Below are 16,782 nucleotides of genomic sequence, written 5' to 3' on the forward strand. Positions count from 1 at the left end.
CACAAATATTATTTCTTTTCAGTAGGAGCAATGGCAGCAGGACCACATAGCCATGACTGCTAGAATTGGACAGTTACATTTTTCTTCAAAAGATTTTCTTGAAAGCTTACTTCCACTGACAGCTGTAAGTGGTGGACAATTTAAACATCTCTCAAGATTTATCTTCCAAATCTGATGGCTGACTTCATACTCATCAGTTCTATTACATTTTGCATACCATCATCAACTTCTTCACCAATATGCTTTACTCATCACAGAAAATTTCTGGGAAAATAAGCGTAACTTCAAGCAAAGAAATGAAGCTACTGAAAGTATGTCTCCACTTGCTCTTCTTAATTCTGTGGGATATAGAGTCACTGATGTGGTACTCCCTTCATCTTCACCCTTCCTAAACTTAGTTTAGACACTCTCTTAACAAAAACGTCTTTTCTCTTCTCCCCACCCATTCCATCTCAGACGCTTTTATCAATTTCCCCACTCCTTCTGCCTTGCCAGACTTTGGCATATTCTTTTGTGTGTCAAAATGTATTTCTCTCTTGCCCTGAAGTATATTTTACTTATTCTCTACATCTTTTTTCCAGTATACCTACCACATACTGCTAGCTTGATTCTTCTTCTGGATGCACATACTGTCTTGTGCTCTTCACTTTCCCATATTTGTCTGGCTATTCCCTGCCCTGTTTCCTCTTTCCCTTCTCCTTCCTGAGTTTTTACTGAAGAGATGAATCTGGGCTTGAAGCCTAAAGTAAAATTATCAGAGAAAAGTGCGGAAAAAAATATTAGAAGTTCTTATACAGAAAGAAACATTAGATTTTTAGGATAAGATACGTAAAGAAGTTCACTTAGTACTACGTAAGTAAAGCTTTGTTTTAAAAAAAAGAACAATCATAGCACTAACAGAATAAAAGTGGGTACCTCTGTTGTTCATTCCCTGTAATGAAAAGTGTTGCCTACATATTTGAGAGTTTAGACTATCAAACTTGTGATATCTTAATACATATCACAATCATCAGGTGATCAAGCTCTTTTGAGTCATCACAGCTTTGAAGCACATCTCTGGAAGATATGAAACATTTTCTCCCACACAAAATAACTTCAGTACAATTAATTTTAGTCCCAGCAAGACCTTCACTTAAAAACATTATCACATTTCTTATTAAATGATCTGTGATACTAATATAACAAAAACTAATCCGAACAGAAATTACTGAACAATACAACCAGACTTAACTCTGAACACTTAATAAAGGCACAACCTGACTGCAAAGAACATTTATAGAAATGTGAGTTTTTAACATTAAGAACAGGTATTATTAAAGATGTGTTCCAAAGAAAATTTTATTCTGAGATGCATACAAATTGCTCTCCTCCAAGTCAGCTTTCAGATAATGCTACATACTATTGAAATGACACTGGTCAAGTTTGTTATTAATTGAAATGTCTTCTAAAGATCTCAAAAAAATTATCATCTGGACTCAAAGCATCACAGATATTCTTTATCCATCAGTCTTCTCATATAATACAAAGTTAATCTTCTCTCCTTGACAGTTCATCCAAATATTGATATGCTCAGACCAGTATAGCTGCTGCCTCTACTCCTATCAAGTTGCAGTCCAGAAATCAATTGAAAATTTTCCTCACGTCTATCTATCCAAGTACAGATAATTCTCTGTGCCAGTTCAGAGCTGCTGGATTCTCGAGCATATTTAGCTTGATTATTATAGTGATGTCACTTTGACCATCTTAGTAAAAATAGCTCTTTACCTCCATATGTGATCACAATTAGTCTTCCCAGTTTTGTAGACCTGATGGAGACAACTACCTCTGCAACCCTTTTATACTATACAATAGAGAGCAAGACCCTTGAACAAGTAAGATATCAAACCATATTAAAAAAAAAAAAAATAAATTAAGAAAACAACCAAGCTGATTCCTGCCATTTTCCACAGAATCATGAGATTTAGAAGGGATCTTCGGAAGCTGACTTCTGCTCAAAGGAGGTCCAATACTGAATTCAGACCAGGATGCTTAGAGCTTAGTCCAGTCAGGTCTTTGAAAATTCCATGGACAGAGATCCCACAACCTCACTGGACAACTTGTTCCACTGTTTAATTATCCTCACAGTGAATTTTTTTCTTTATACTTATTTGGGATTCCCCCTGTTGTAATTCATCACTGCTGTTCCTCACCCTCTTACCATGCACCACTGCAAATAGCCTCACTCTGTCTTCCTGATCACCTCCCCATAAGTGCTGGGGAAGCTGTTGGGTCCCCCCAAAGCCATCTCTTCTCCAGGCTGAACAGTCCTCTCCTCACAGGGCAAGTGTTCTTGCCTGACCAGCTCGGTAGCCCTCTGCTGCGCTCCCTCCAGTTAAAACCCAAAACTGGATGCAATATCTAGATGCAGTTTCACAAGTGAGCAGAGGGAGATGATCACTTCCCTCAACTTCCTGAGTGTGCATCTGGTCACACAGACCAGAAGGCTGCTGGCTCTCTTTGCTGCCAAGGCGCCACACTGTCCACCAGGAACTCCAGGTCCTTTTTGGCAGAGCTGCTTCCCAGACAGCTAGTCCCCAGCCTGTCCTGCTGAGGGGGGTTTCCCAACCAGGTGCAGGACTTAGCACTCATCCTTGATGAATTTTATAACATTCCTCTCAACCCACTTTCCCAGTCTCTCTGGATCCCTCTGAATAGCAGCCCTGCCCATAAACATATGAGCTTGGTAAAAACAGTCTTTCAACATGGAAAAAAATAAATTGTCTTCAGGAAAGGCTATGTTAATATCGTTACTCCCAATGCTCTGACTTCCTGATGCTCACTTCTCACTTCTTACTTTCCTCACATCAATTATTCCACATTCTGATTACAAACTTGTAGAATGTGCTGTGTGCTTTGTTTTGGCTTACACAAACTGGGTAATTTATTGATCGTAACACACACATTCACAGTGTAAGTACACCTCTTCCTCTGTTCTGAGAAAATCATTACTACAATATCTTGAAGCAGTTCTTTACCTAGGAAAGTATTTGAAAGTACCCATTATCTTCAGTAAATAAGTTTTTCTTTTTTTCTAGTACAAACATTTTTAATGCTAGCTGAAAAATTAGTAGGGGCCCTATATTTTAATCTTAAAGATCAAGAACATTTGTCGTTGTAAAATTTTTAGACAAATATATATTCATCTTCCTCTACAAAATGTCTTCTAAAGAAAGCCTTCCAGCCATTGCATGCAACAAAACCCAAAATTTATCAGGAAGATAAAGTAGGCCTTAGGATAATCTGTACTGCCTTGACTGAAACAGAAGTCTAAACCTACTAAAATTCTTAGGGAGATTAATCTCAGATGGATTTGAATGAAACCTAGAAATGTCAGTTCGTAAGTTTTACTTTTGTGGGTTTTGGCCAAATCATGCAATCAAATAATTAAAATTTAAACAGCCATATTCCACTGTTCATCCAGACCAAACAGCAGGGAATAAATGAAGATTCAGAGAACAGAAGATAAAAGGATAACGATAGCAAATTATAGAGCCTAAGTAGATATAACTGAACAGGAGCAAATGGTATTAAACAAAGGAAAAATATCCCCAAACTGCTAAGGAAGGACATGATGATGAAAAGATATCTCTGCGTATCTGAAACATATACTGACCACAGCAGTATCAGATCTCCTCAGTGTTTCAGACTAAGATCATCACACAGACACACATAAATCCATATGCCATATGTCAGCACCCTGTTCAAGAGACTGCAGATCTCTTATCTACATTTGACTGATGAAAGGTTAATTATCATCAAGTTCAGAATGAACTGATATATTGTTGATGGGTTAAGTGCCTTGATCCAAGAAATACTTTCCATAGTGGAACTAGACTTAAAACAAACCTAACATAAATGAATGCTGAGAACCATAACCTCAATAAAAAGCAGTTGCCCTAATTAAATGACATCCCACAGTCACTATAAAATTCATCAAATTGCAAAGTCAACTTTGTTAGAATTCTATTTTAAAATGTCACCAGCATCTCAAGAAATATATATAAGCTCTCCTTTATAAGGCATTTTCAGACATTTAAGCTGCTCATATTTCAACATATTCATGTTAACATTTGTTCTAACACAATTCATTGCATATTTCCTGCAAAACCTTCAGGTAGCTAGAAATCTACTACAGCCCTTCACAAAAACAATCTTATTTGAAATACTTCCAAGTTCTGGTACACATGTGAGCAGGTATCAGTCTCCTCCCACAGGAGCCAGAAAAGTATGTATAGACTGAAGAAGCAACAGAACCAGAGACTTGCACTGAACCATAATTGCGGCATATAGGTGAATCTGGCTTAGAATCATAGAAACCATAAAAAAAAGCCATACAATTGCAATAATTAGGCAATGACAACCTATCCCCAAGATAAATATGGTGAATGGGTTCTACTGAAATTGTAGCATAACTATCGTTAGGCAATAATGGACTAATCCAAAGGTCAATGAAATTAATGAATTGTTCAAAGAGGTGAATATACTCCATAAGGGCTAATGTAAATACCTAAACCATGTAATAAAAGAGCTTGCTGTCTCTCTCTCTGCAAGAAAAATTATGTCTTCTCCACTGTAATTTATTGTGTATTAAATATAACACATCTTTTACAACAGGAGTATTCCACTTCTTGACAGATGGTGACTAAAATTTATGGGTATCAGAGTTGTGCCCTGCTGAATGCAACCTGCGGGCCATCAGTTGGATGGCCTTCATTGACAAAGCAAGAACCTAAGGTACAGGTCCATAGCTCACCTGCGGCAAGGCTGATACAATCCAGCACATATTCGATGGCTGTATGCTGCTGAGACCAAGTACCTTTCTGCCCCAGGGAAAACACTAAGGGTACTTCATTTTAAAAAACATTTACATAATTTTTCTGCCAGGTAACTGTGGTATCAGGCAAAGAACAAAAAACATTTGTCATGACATATAGTAACAGTTAGCCACCTAAATTAATAATACTACAAATTTTTCCTAATATAAATTCCATCCAGCTGATTGATCTTTATTCTGAAAGATAAATTGGACCATAATATTACATTAATAATAATAAGACTTAATAATAATAAGACCTAATCCCTCACGGTACACTTCCTTAAATATCAAGAAAAACATATTAAATGAAAGGACTAACAATCTATTTAAGACCTCAAATAATTTAATCCAAAGGGGACGTATCTCATGTTACCTCAGATCTTTCCTATTCACTATGTCTGTCTGTCTTCCTGAAAATAAGAAAAATAACTCCATATAAATTTAGAAACACAGAATTAGCCATTCACACCTTACCAGAGATGAATGCAGTGACATAGAAAAGGATTTGAAGGATCAAGGCAGAAAGCAAAAAGAACATGAGGTACACCAGAGAAGTACTGGAGTTAATCCGGGGATAAAGTATCTCAGCAGTATGAAGTAGTAGTAGGGAAGTAATATTCTGTGTGTATCTGCCATTAATGAGGCTAATATTTATATAATCTACCCATTTTTAGGTCTGTTTTTCAAAGAAAAAATTGAAAGGGTTTACAAAACAGTTAAAGAAACAATTCAATATTTTCTGAAGAAATGTAAGTAGCTCAGTTTACTTATTTGAGAGGAAAATGTAAGCTGCTATCAAGTTTCCTCTTAAACTACGTATACCAGGGAAATACTTTAAACAGTATGACTGTAGCATGTGTGAGTCCAAATCAGTTGAAATTTCCACTCTGCATAGAATATCTCTGTGACACATTTGTATAAAACTTCTATTTTGGACTAGTTCGTTCACCCTGCAACAACTGCTAGGCATATAACTGCACTGCAACTTCTCATCTCTGAGAGGTGAGGAAGTTTCTCTGAGCAAATAACCATATCAACATATCAAGAAATACTAGTCTGAAAAGAGAAAGTCAGTTGGATGTTTTCTGCCCAAAATACTGATTCCTTTAAGAATCTTCAGGATTCATTTGAGGTGCTCTGAGTTCTTGTTAAGGCAAAATTTGGCAGAGGCACACAGCAAGGAAGAGCTTTGAAGACTGGATGCCCTGCTGAAAAGCAGATGGCTGAAAACCACACTCCATTCCTGAAGAGCAGCTGCAGCCATGGGTCTGCACCCTAAGGTTGCCCTGCTGAGGTATGAACCAAGACTTGGATTTCCCCACAAAGAGATGGACATGGGATCCAGTGGCTGAGCCAGCTGTAGTAGGTGGTACTGGAAAAAAATGAGGCTCTTTCAGCTAGCAGAAAAAGGCAGGAGATCCACCGGCTGGAAGCCAGAGAAAACTCAGACTGGAAATACTGTACAATACTTCATTGGACTCCTTCTCATCAAATCTTTATGCAGGGACTTAGAGCAGTTATACTGAAGCAACAGACCTGACGCAGAAGCCAGGGTAAATCCTCCGGTTTTGTTTATTCTGATATCAGACTAAATTATCACAACAGGTCCTACAGACTTAAAACATCCACCAATGGAAGCATATTTTTACAAACTATTTCTTCCCATCTTTGCCATATCACTGAGATTTCCCTCTTTGCTGAAGCAAGTTCTGTTCTGGTCATGTCCTAATGACCTTTCTAGTCTCTTCAGTTACCTTTATTAATTCAGTGTTGTTGCATGAGTTACCATTTTAAGTTTAGATATGCAGAATCAAGTTTTTACACAGGACAGTAGGCCACTGAACTCACCACACTATTTTCAGCCTTATTAAAAACATGTGCATGTGAAAAAAATGCAAAATTGGGACTTCCGTGTCATCTCCAGGTTAATTCAATTGCATCTGAATCACTCCTTACAAATTATTAGCATTCAGAGAATTTGTTAAGAAACAAAAGTTAGTGTCATTGTCATTCACCACCTTTTGAAAGGTTCCTGTCAGTGTGCTACATACTGTCATTTATAATTATCACTTCTCACTGATGCTCTTTACCAAAGAAGTTGTGATATTGTTATTTTACCTAAGTACACACTCAATTTACTATGCAGTGCAAGAAAGGGCTAAGCAGATAATTAAAAAAGCCCTAGTTCTCTTCTCTCTTAAATGGGACTACAAAAATGGCTCTTTGCCCATCTTGGGAGATGTTCATCTTTGTTTTTCTGTAGGTCTTTTTAGTATATGACTTTTTTAGTATATATATATTGACAATACAAGCCAAGGCAACTCACTTTCAAACAGTTCAGATGCCAAGTCCATTTAAGTAGTCCAACCTACTAGTCATAGAAACTAGGTGTTGCATTCAACCCGGATTATTACAATTCCCCTACAGCTTCAAAGAAAAACCACAGAGCCCCCAGCCCCCTTGTAATTTACTCTGTGGACAGACTTACGCATCCAGAAAAAAGTTGACAAAAGTCAACAAGTGCTCATGTGTAACCTTTCCTATCCAGCTCAGAAAGGCTTGAATTGGTAGCAAGAGTGCTCTTATTTAACAACAAACATAGTTAACAAACAGAAAATTAAAAGTCAATTTGCTATGAGAGCCTTTTTTTTTAACAGATAGTTTGAAGGTTTCCTTTAAATGCATTGTAAGAAAATTATGTGCAAAGAATAAGAATATTTCTCAATATTTATGTCTTGTTAAACTTTATACTAGCAAAAGAAAATATTAATACATTTTAATAAAATAAACCGTATTTTAAACCACTGGGACTGCTAAATAACAACTTATTCACTGTCACATCATGAATAAAGCACATAAGAGTGAAGATAACAATGAATAAACATCACAGATGTTCAAATGAAACAGTAAATCACTATTATCAAACATTAAGAAACCCATGTTGTTATGACAGGCTTAACTCTGATCCAGGAATCTATATGAGAAGAAAACGTAGGCCATATTATGTAAGTATTCTCCTAACAGATACTTGGAAATGGAAAAGAAAGTGTTAGTTCACATTTGCACCTGCTGATGGTTACACTGTAATGGAGCATTTATAATTGCTTTTTAGAACATCAGGGAAGATGTGGACAAAATTATGTTAGGGATGCTGACCAGCACATACCATTTAAAGCAGTATAAATTAGAAGCAATGTTAGTTATGCTGCACCTGTATGGGTAGAACTAAGGAAATAATATTAATTATATTGTCAACTCATGCTCTCCCTATGAATTATTTATTTATTTGAGTTCAACAAGAGTAATAAGCTTGCTGAACACTTAGGACTGCAGTGACTGCTGGATAACTACTCTTTTCCTGCACATACCTTATAGAAAGGCTCACAGCCCGATCTTTGCTATGGAAGAGATGTCAGCTATTGACAAAAATAGTTCTTCAAAACACTGAATCATGAGGTTACAACAAGTTCTGATCTGTTTGGGCTGCATGTGAAGAACTGGGCGAAAACATCTGTTTTATGGGACAGAGTTCAACTTCAACGAATCTCTTTGGTGAAGGAAGTTTGGTCTAATGTCACGCTACAGCTTTTGGGGCAGTATATTAAAAGGATAAACTCTTGGTTGGACTCAACTTCCAATGTCCTTGCTTAGGCTTTAACACCATTTGTTACACCTGAAGTAACTTTACTCGCACTCAGAACAAAATACTTTGTGTACAAATGCATACTAGAAGTGATGCAATTTACAACCTTTTAAAAGTCTGTGTTGAAAAGCTGGGTTGGCTCTTGCAAGATGTTTTTAGAAAAACAGCCAGAATTGGTGCAACCCGGTCTGTTCTTGAGAAAAGCATTACTTCTGTGGTTTAGTCTGAACTTCAAGGAAAAGCTTGGGCTGAAGCTACAGAAAGGCCTACAAAGAAACAGAAAAATAGTATCTCCATCCTACTTTGTGGCAGGCTGCTAAAGAGCAGTAGACCTCCTGGGCTCCCTGCAAACACCCCTGGGTTGTAATGCACTGCATACCAGAGAATCAGGATCTGAAAAACATGCCAGTTTGTGGTCACTTAAAAAGAAAACGGAAAAAGAAAAATATTTCAACCACCATTTTCCCGTGTAGCCTCTGAATGAAAGGCAAGCCTGAAAATAGTTGATTCAGATACATGGATATTTATACCAAAGGTTCCATTTTATCTGAGATGTTCTAGAACACAAAATAAAATAATGAATGTAAGTTACCTCTTTTTCTCACTGAAGACTTCTTATCGACTTATTTATAAATACTACTGTTAATGAGTTGTATACATAATAATCTACATCTAGTCCTGTAATCACAACCACACTTTGACAAAAAAAAATTATAATTTTTTTTTGTAGCTAGTCCTCCTCCTTTTAACTAAGTCTTTGAACTGATAAATTAGCATGCATATTCTTTTCTCTCAAACCACTTGATAATTTCTTTCATACCTGAGGTACAATATGTTCATTAAGAAATATTCTGAAGATGCACAGCTGCACTGGCATAATTTCCATCAATGCTTTTGAAAAATATTTCCATAATAAACTGAGGTTTTAAAAAACACAGATTAAGAAAAGTATAGTCAGTGGTGTTTTGACTAGAATAACACAGCAGTCTTCTGAAGATGAGACATGAGCTGAGATCAACACACTTCACATGGATTGATAAATCATCATTCAGTATGGGGAAGAGATCTAGAGTCTGATGAACTTAAACAAATGTTTGATTGATTTTTTTTCTTTTTTTTTTGTGCCAAGCTTTACACTACACGTGTGGTGTATCCTCTTAGAATGATAATTTGGTCTATCATTAAAAAGACAGACACACTGGGCAACAGCCAAATACCCTTTCAGTACTGCTTTGTGATTTTTATGGGAGGATAACCTGTGGAATGGTTCACATTAGCTCTGAAGTATTAATGGAGCTGAATGATCAGATTGCTTTTCGTTAAGCTGTTATGGGTACTAATAACACATTTACACAGCAGTACCAAACTGTTGTTTCTCCAGAGCCCTTCGGATCAATTTTATAACTCTCCCTTAAAATGCTCGTTTCCAACTTCTGGGACTTGAGCAGCTGCCCGGCACCATCCCACGCGTGGGCCCAACCTCGTTCCCGAGGGCCGCAGAGGCACCAAGCCGGTGCCGCGCAGGATGCTCCGCTGCGCGGGAGCGCAGTGAAAAAGTACCAGCTGCAGGAGCGGTGCCCGCCGGTGCCGCCAGCCGCTGGACCGGGTTCTCCCGAAGCCGCCGTCCGCGGCGCCGCCGCTCCCCAGCCCAGCCCAGCGCCTCTCCCAGCGGCAACCGGCGAGCCGGGGGGGACGGGCGGGCGCAGCGGCGGGGAGGTGCCGGCGCTGCGGAGAGCTCCTTGCGCCGGGAGCGGCCCGCTCCGCCGCCCCTCCGCGGGGCGCGGGGATGTCCTGCCAGCCGGCTGCCCCGGGCCGCCCCCCCAGCCCAGCCCAGCCCAGCCTGGCCCAGCCGCCCCTTGCGCGGGAGCGGGGGAGATGCGCTTTTCCCAGCACCGGGCTGAGCCCGGACTCGCCAACTCGCTCAGCGAACAAGTGGGATGCGGCTGAAGTTTTACTTTGCCGGTGCCGGCTTCCCCCGCAGCCGCCCGCGGGAGCCGCCGTCGCAGCACCGGGACCTTTTTTTTTTTTTTTTTTTTTTTTGGGGGGGGGGCGGGGAAGAGAAGGGGTGTTTAAGTTTCGCGGCGCGTAGCACGCCCCCTCCCCCCCCGCCCCAGGCCCGTCCTGCGCCCCCCAAGCTCAGCCCGGGGCGCGGTGCGCAGGTAGCCGAGACCCGGCGGGAGGGTGCGGGCGGCGGGGGCCGGGGCCGGGACCGGTGCGGGGGTCCCCGCCGTACTCACCCGCTCCCCAGCCGCATGGTCAGCAGCAGCAGCAGCAGCCGGGCCCCGCGGCGGTGGCTCCAGCGGGGCGCGGGGCCCCCCCACGCATCCATGAGCGTGAAGGCGCTCTCCCTTCCCCGAGTTTCCTCCGGAGAGGCTGGGGAATAGCGACCCTGCCAATCCCACCGCCCCCCCCCCCGGCACACGGCAGGCAGAGGGAGGGGAGGGGAAGGGAAGGGGGAAAAAAAATAAAATAAAACACCCAAACAGGTAGGAACCCACTCTACAAGGACCGAACAACTCGCCCAATAGGCTCATCAGGTTGGTCCATAAATTATCCTAAAAACTGCTGGGCGAATCAATCCCTAGCAGAGGTGGAGCTTCCTTTACTAGAAGGGAAACATGCTTTGGAGAAAGGGTGTCATTGATTTGCTATTTTCTCCAAAGAGGGAAATAAAATAGATCTTCTAGATATATAAAAATATACATAATATATAAAATGTTAAATATATGTTTAAAGCTACATATATATATTTAAATCTTTTTCTTTTTTAAAGCTACTCAGAGGGCGGCTTGCAATGTGAGAAGCAGCCCCTCGGCCCTGCCAAGCGGAGACCCGCAGCCGGGAGGAGAAGCGCCGGGGAATGTGCGCGGACACCCGCGGGGATTGCGCGGCCCCGCGTCCGGCACGACCGCGATTTTGAGGAGGGCGGCACTAGCGGCGGGGAAGGGGGGTACCCTCCAGCCCCTCGGCCGTCTCCAGGAGAAGGGGCCCACCCACCCCCTCCAGCCGCGGCCCCTAAAGCCATGCTGGAGGCAGGCGGCACGATCGGCGCGGGAATTCCGCGCACCCAAGAAACGAGAGTCGCGCAAGCCCAGAGGCTTCAGGCGGCTCTGCGCGGCCGCGGAGCGCCCCCGGGGGGAAGGGGGAGGAAAGCGGGCGGTGCTGCGCTATAAAATGCGCCGGAGCTTGCTACAACATGCAAAACCCGGTTGTTGTGGGTTTTTTTTTTTTCTCTTCCTTCTTGTCCTCTTCTGCTCCCTCCTCCTGCCTCTCTCGGGAGACCTACTGGGGAAAGTAGCCAGCACTCTTCCCCCCCCAACCCTAAACACCCCACCAAAACCAAACCCGATGCAGGGAAAGCAGCCGCGGTGGCGGTTCCGCGCTTACAGCCCTCTCCCCCGGCGCTGGGGACAGGCGGTTACGTCCCGGCGGGACTAGCGCTTAAATAAAGCGTATTTCTTTGCGCGGCTTCAGGGTCGCATGGCCCCTGAATCTCTTCTCAACTCAATTCTCTGGCCCCGGAGATGTCTCTGTGGGGCACTCCAGGAGTAACCTGCGCTGCGTGATTCTCAGACTAAGGATCAAACCCTTTTGTAGTCATCATCATCATCCTTTGAGTCAAGATATAACTGCAGAAATGTAAATAATCCCCCATTCAGCGGTTATACCGATGAAAGGCAGTGTTTTGTTTTGGGTTCTCCTGCTTCTTTACGCGTCATCATCTGGTTATTATTTTATATATGCAGCTTACAGCTGCTTTAATGGTTAAAGAAACTCGCCACGCTTCAGAGACCTGCAGTACATTAAGTGAAAATTCAACGACTTGAAAATTAATAGCCGGTCCTGGGGGTACTGGCAGAAGGTAAAGGCACATATTATTATATGACCTGAGGTCTCTTTATCGGTGGATTAACACAGCAGGCACCATCCTCGCGTGATGGCAGAGGCATGAGCTCAGAGGAGAGAATACACATTTATTACAGAGTAAGTGCAGAAGCAGCTCCTCTGCTGCAGCTGGTGGCACTGGCTCCAAGGAGCAGGATTGCTGTCCCCCTCATCAAGAAAACAAGCACACCCTGTCCCCAAGTCTCTCTGGGAAGTTCTTTTGCCCTGAAAATAGCCATGGTCCTAAAGTTTATTATGGATTGATCTGTCAAACTGACTGCTTTTGCAAAAATTTGCGATGAACTCTTCTTATGCCTTTGCATTCTGATGTTTACGGAGCCATTAAAACTCTTTACTAAATTTCATCCTGTCACTAAAATATATTATGCAATTAATGTGACTACTGAGAAAGTTTCACGTAAGAAGTTTAAGGGTACTTAACAGGATTACAAGACAACTTTCTACATGAGCAGTTTGAAGCATCTATTTGAAAATACTCAATTTTACCCTTGTGCAGGTCCAGCAGCTTGCTAGCACTGAAAGAGGTGGAGGACTTCACCTAAAATAACACGTAGCATAAATAGTGAGGAAGTAAAATTTTTCAGTTGATTTCTGGGTTTAGAATGCTAAGGCACATGAAAGTGCCATTAAAAATAACCTAAAATAAAATCAGCACCAATGATATTTCTCAAATGACACAAGACTGAGGATGGTATCAGGACAAGCTGGTTTCAGATAGTCCCAAATCTGAATTTTCCTTGTACTTTGGTGTAAACAATAGAAATCTATCCCTCTTAAAACTAGAGAAGAAATTATTCCACAAGCAAGTAAAATACTAGATAAAAAATAGGTATCAAATTTTCAAAAGCAAACAGTAAATAAAAATAACAATTCTTTAACTACCAGAAGAAAACTCGAGGGAAAAGAAATCATCTCAGATTGTCTGTATTCCTAAGGAACAAAAGAAGCAGTAAAGGAAAACTACAAAATGGAAAAGAGGATATTGAAAAAAAGTGGGGCAAATTAGCTAGATGACTGTCAAAAGAAGGAGATGCTGTTGCAGGATAATAAACTAAAGGACAGTGAGTTACCAAGGCCTGCTGATATTCATCAGCCACTTGGTACTGGAGCAGCTGACCTAACAACAATATTTAATTCTCAGTTAAATCATCTTCTGCCGAGACTAGGAGGGCTGTCTTTAAAAAAAAATCACAGAGGTGAAGAAAGGGGTCAGCAGTGGCATTTCAGACCTGCTAGGCATCACTTTCAGAAACAGCAGATTGAACAAAGTTCACTTAGAAGCAAAACTGTGGGATTCAAATCGTCGTTATTGTTATTAAAGAGACACAAACTAGAATGGCTTCTGCAGAGGAAAACCACTGTCTCTAACTTCTTCAGTTATACTTAATGAGTCCATGAAAAGAAGTACGGGGCTACAGAATTCACTGTCTTTCAAAACCTTTTTAAGTCTATCAGTTATTTGTTAAAGGAGCTGCATAGTTATAGGGTGAGTAGGACAGTAACGCCATCTTTCAGAAACTGCTTGAGACTACTGCCAGAGCAGCTAACTTTGCACATTAAAAAGATGAATCATGAGTTCTTATGAACCTGCTCTTGAGATTATTTTATTTAACCGATTCCTCACTGAAGTAACGGTTTTAAAGACAAGAAATAGAAAAATTTACAGATTAAATTTTTGGTTTGGTTAAGTCTGTAGAAAGAAATAGAGAATACTGATTAATTCAAAGTATAGAAAGTTAATTATAAAATGGGAAGTGGTGGTATGTTGGCAAACAGAAAAAAAAAAAAAAAGAAAATAATTCAAGGGTTGAATTTGGTAAGGATTTTAAGTACCTAAATGTAAAATCACATCTCAGTTCTCAGCTCTGTTGCTACCTAATAGTGGAAGATACAGAGAAAGCATTTATGTTTAGCTGTGAAATCTCTCCAGGACTGTAGAGCAGTACCCATACAAACACCCAGAAGAGCACTAGTTTGAGCAGCTCAGCACCTAAATTCTGCCTAAGATCATCTGAAATCTTTCTCTACCCTCCAGGTTTGAGGAGGGCAAGATAACAGGATAATCAAATGCACTGTAAACGTCCTCTAAAACACAACCAAGGTGGAGCACCCCTTTCCTAACTTCTTAAAAGTGTAAGAATTGATTTGGACTCTGTAAAAATACATCTAACCCTCAGGCACTGTAAAAGGAGCAAAGGCACTTAGCAAAAGCTTGTGATTTCCAGTCTGGAAGCCACCTATTCAACTTCAAGGTACCTACAATCTGTAATGCATCTAAAATGACATGATAAAGAATTTTCATGCTTAAAGCTGAAGTCAAAATGGAAGGAGGAGGGGAAAAAGAAAAAACACACACACACAAAAAAAATAGCTCATATCACAATATTTTTCACCTGGGAGCTTCCACAGCTAGTATTGAAAAGCATTTTTATTCTTCAAAAGTTAATCATTCAAGACCACAGAGGAACCTAAACACCCTCATATGTAATTTTCCATAGCTGACATTACACATCTGCTGTATTTCTCTTGGTCATAACTACTTTCCTGATAGGAACATGTGAAACTTGATGGCAGGTTTGTGTGCCTGCATACCATTTAGAGTGCATGAAGAGTTTTGGAAATCTAGCCCTAGTGCGGCACCCATCTTTATTCACTGTGCTTGACAGAAGTTGATGGTCCTCACTCAGGTATTTCTGTAAGGAGCACTTATCCTGCTGACAGCTAAGTCATCCAGTGCGTGGAGAGGGAAGAGAAAATTACGGTGTTCTGTTCTCCACCAAAAGAAAGCATATATAGTAACAAGAGCTCAAGGACCGTTGCAGCCATGCAAGGGTAGATTCAAATTTACATAACACTTTTTGGTGAAGTTACATATGTAGACCTTAACTGTGGATGCAGAAAGCACTTTCCTGCATGTACCTCGCTCCTTAGAATCATAGAATCATAGAATAGTTTGGGTTGGAAGGGACTTTTAAAGGTCAACTAGTCCAACCCCCCTGCAATGATCAGGGATATCTTCAAAAAGTATGCACATGTGATTTATGTGCTTGCATTTGAGTAAGCACAAATGTAAGTGCAGAATCACGTGCACAGTATTTTAAACCTGCAGCCCAAATGAAAGCAGTTCCATTCTTCTTAGGGAAATTCAGAAAAAGTGGTTTTGAGTATGCATAATCATGCTTAATCCTACCAGAATGTTTACTCTTTAATAAAATTCAATAAAGGTATCCTAAACAGCACAATATCCTACTGTTCAATATATGTAAAAAACTTTTCAAGAGCAAAGAAAATGAATGGAAACATTTTGGCACTGGCCTTTTAAAACGGGTCTTTAAATATGAGGATGGTGGATATCCATGGGAGGACAACAGAAACATGCAGAAATATAACTTCAGTGCAGCTTTCATATTGTGATTAAAACCACAAAATAATTGTGTTCAGTGAAACAGTCAACATCTTAATAGAAAATAAATTATGAAACTCTCACTTCCCATAGCTAAATACCATTTTAATTAAGATTTCATCTCAGATACATTGATTTAACTGCTCACTCACTTATGTTATTCATTAAAATGATTACTAACCGTATGCCTTTAGCGGCACTTAAAAATTAAATGAGAGAAGTAATCTCAAGTAGGGAATAATGGATGTAGGAAAGGAGAAGACTGCACCTATCTTTGCATCCAAGGGAGAGAGGAAGGGTTAGAGCAAATAAGACAGTATTCCTTTACATTTAGCATATTACCCTTCTCCATTTAAGCTATTACAAAATGAAAAACAAATTGAAGTGTAGGCAGATCTGTGGTAACTAGGATGAACTGCTTAGCTATAGAAAGATAACTTCAGAGTACAAGTATTCCCTTGGCCTATGATTATTGTCATTGCCTTAGACTAGACCCACAAGTATTCTCAACAAGAGTCAGAAAACAGGAAACAAACACTTTTTGATCCTTCCTCTTTTACAGGGCATAAATCCACATTCCCTCCCTCTTCTCTCTAAGAGCACAGTTTTATCTCTGCCTCTCCCTCACCTTTCAGACAATTTCCCAGAAAATGGAGGCCAGGACCCTGGATTTCCCATCTGCCAAGACACATCTTTGAAGACAGCAGACTTTACTAGGGAATATGGTGACCGACCAGAAAAGGTATACTTGCAAGTGTGAGGCATGTATATGCTGCAGAGAAGGCAAGGAGGCTTACAGGAGACTGGGGCACCAAGATGTACTCTAGCTCATTTCTGAAGTTAAGTTCAGCTTGTACTACCTCAATGTCATGGACAGGAGGTGAGCACTGGTTCAAACTCTTCTCCAGTCTATGCTGTTTTCCCTGGCAAGGAAGCGACATAGTACAACCCAGTGAACTGCAGAGGTGCAGATAT

General features: G+C 40.7%; 1 protein-coding gene across 1 annotated transcript in view; it reads right to left on the reverse strand.

Annotated features, from left to right (window-relative positions):
- The window catches only part of GABRG1 (gamma-aminobutyric acid type A receptor subunit gamma1), a 54,569-nt gene extending 43,505 nt beyond the window's left edge, over window positions 1-11,064 (reverse strand). Inside the window, exon 1 of the mRNA XM_074866086.1 lies at window positions 10,736-11,064. Within this exon, the coding sequence (XP_074722187.1) occupies window positions 10,736-10,827 (92 nt within the window). The 5' untranslated portion in view covers window positions 10,828-11,064. The remainder of the gene's footprint in view (window positions 1-10,735) is intronic.
- Between the last annotated feature and the right edge of the window lie 5,718 nt (window positions 11,065-16,782).

This window comes from Strix uralensis, chromosome 4, assembly GCF_047716275.1.
Source record: "Strix uralensis isolate ZFMK-TIS-50842 chromosome 4, bStrUra1, whole genome shotgun sequence".
In the NCBI taxonomy this organism is placed as follows: domain Eukaryota; kingdom Metazoa; phylum Chordata; class Aves; order Strigiformes; family Strigidae; genus Strix; species Strix uralensis.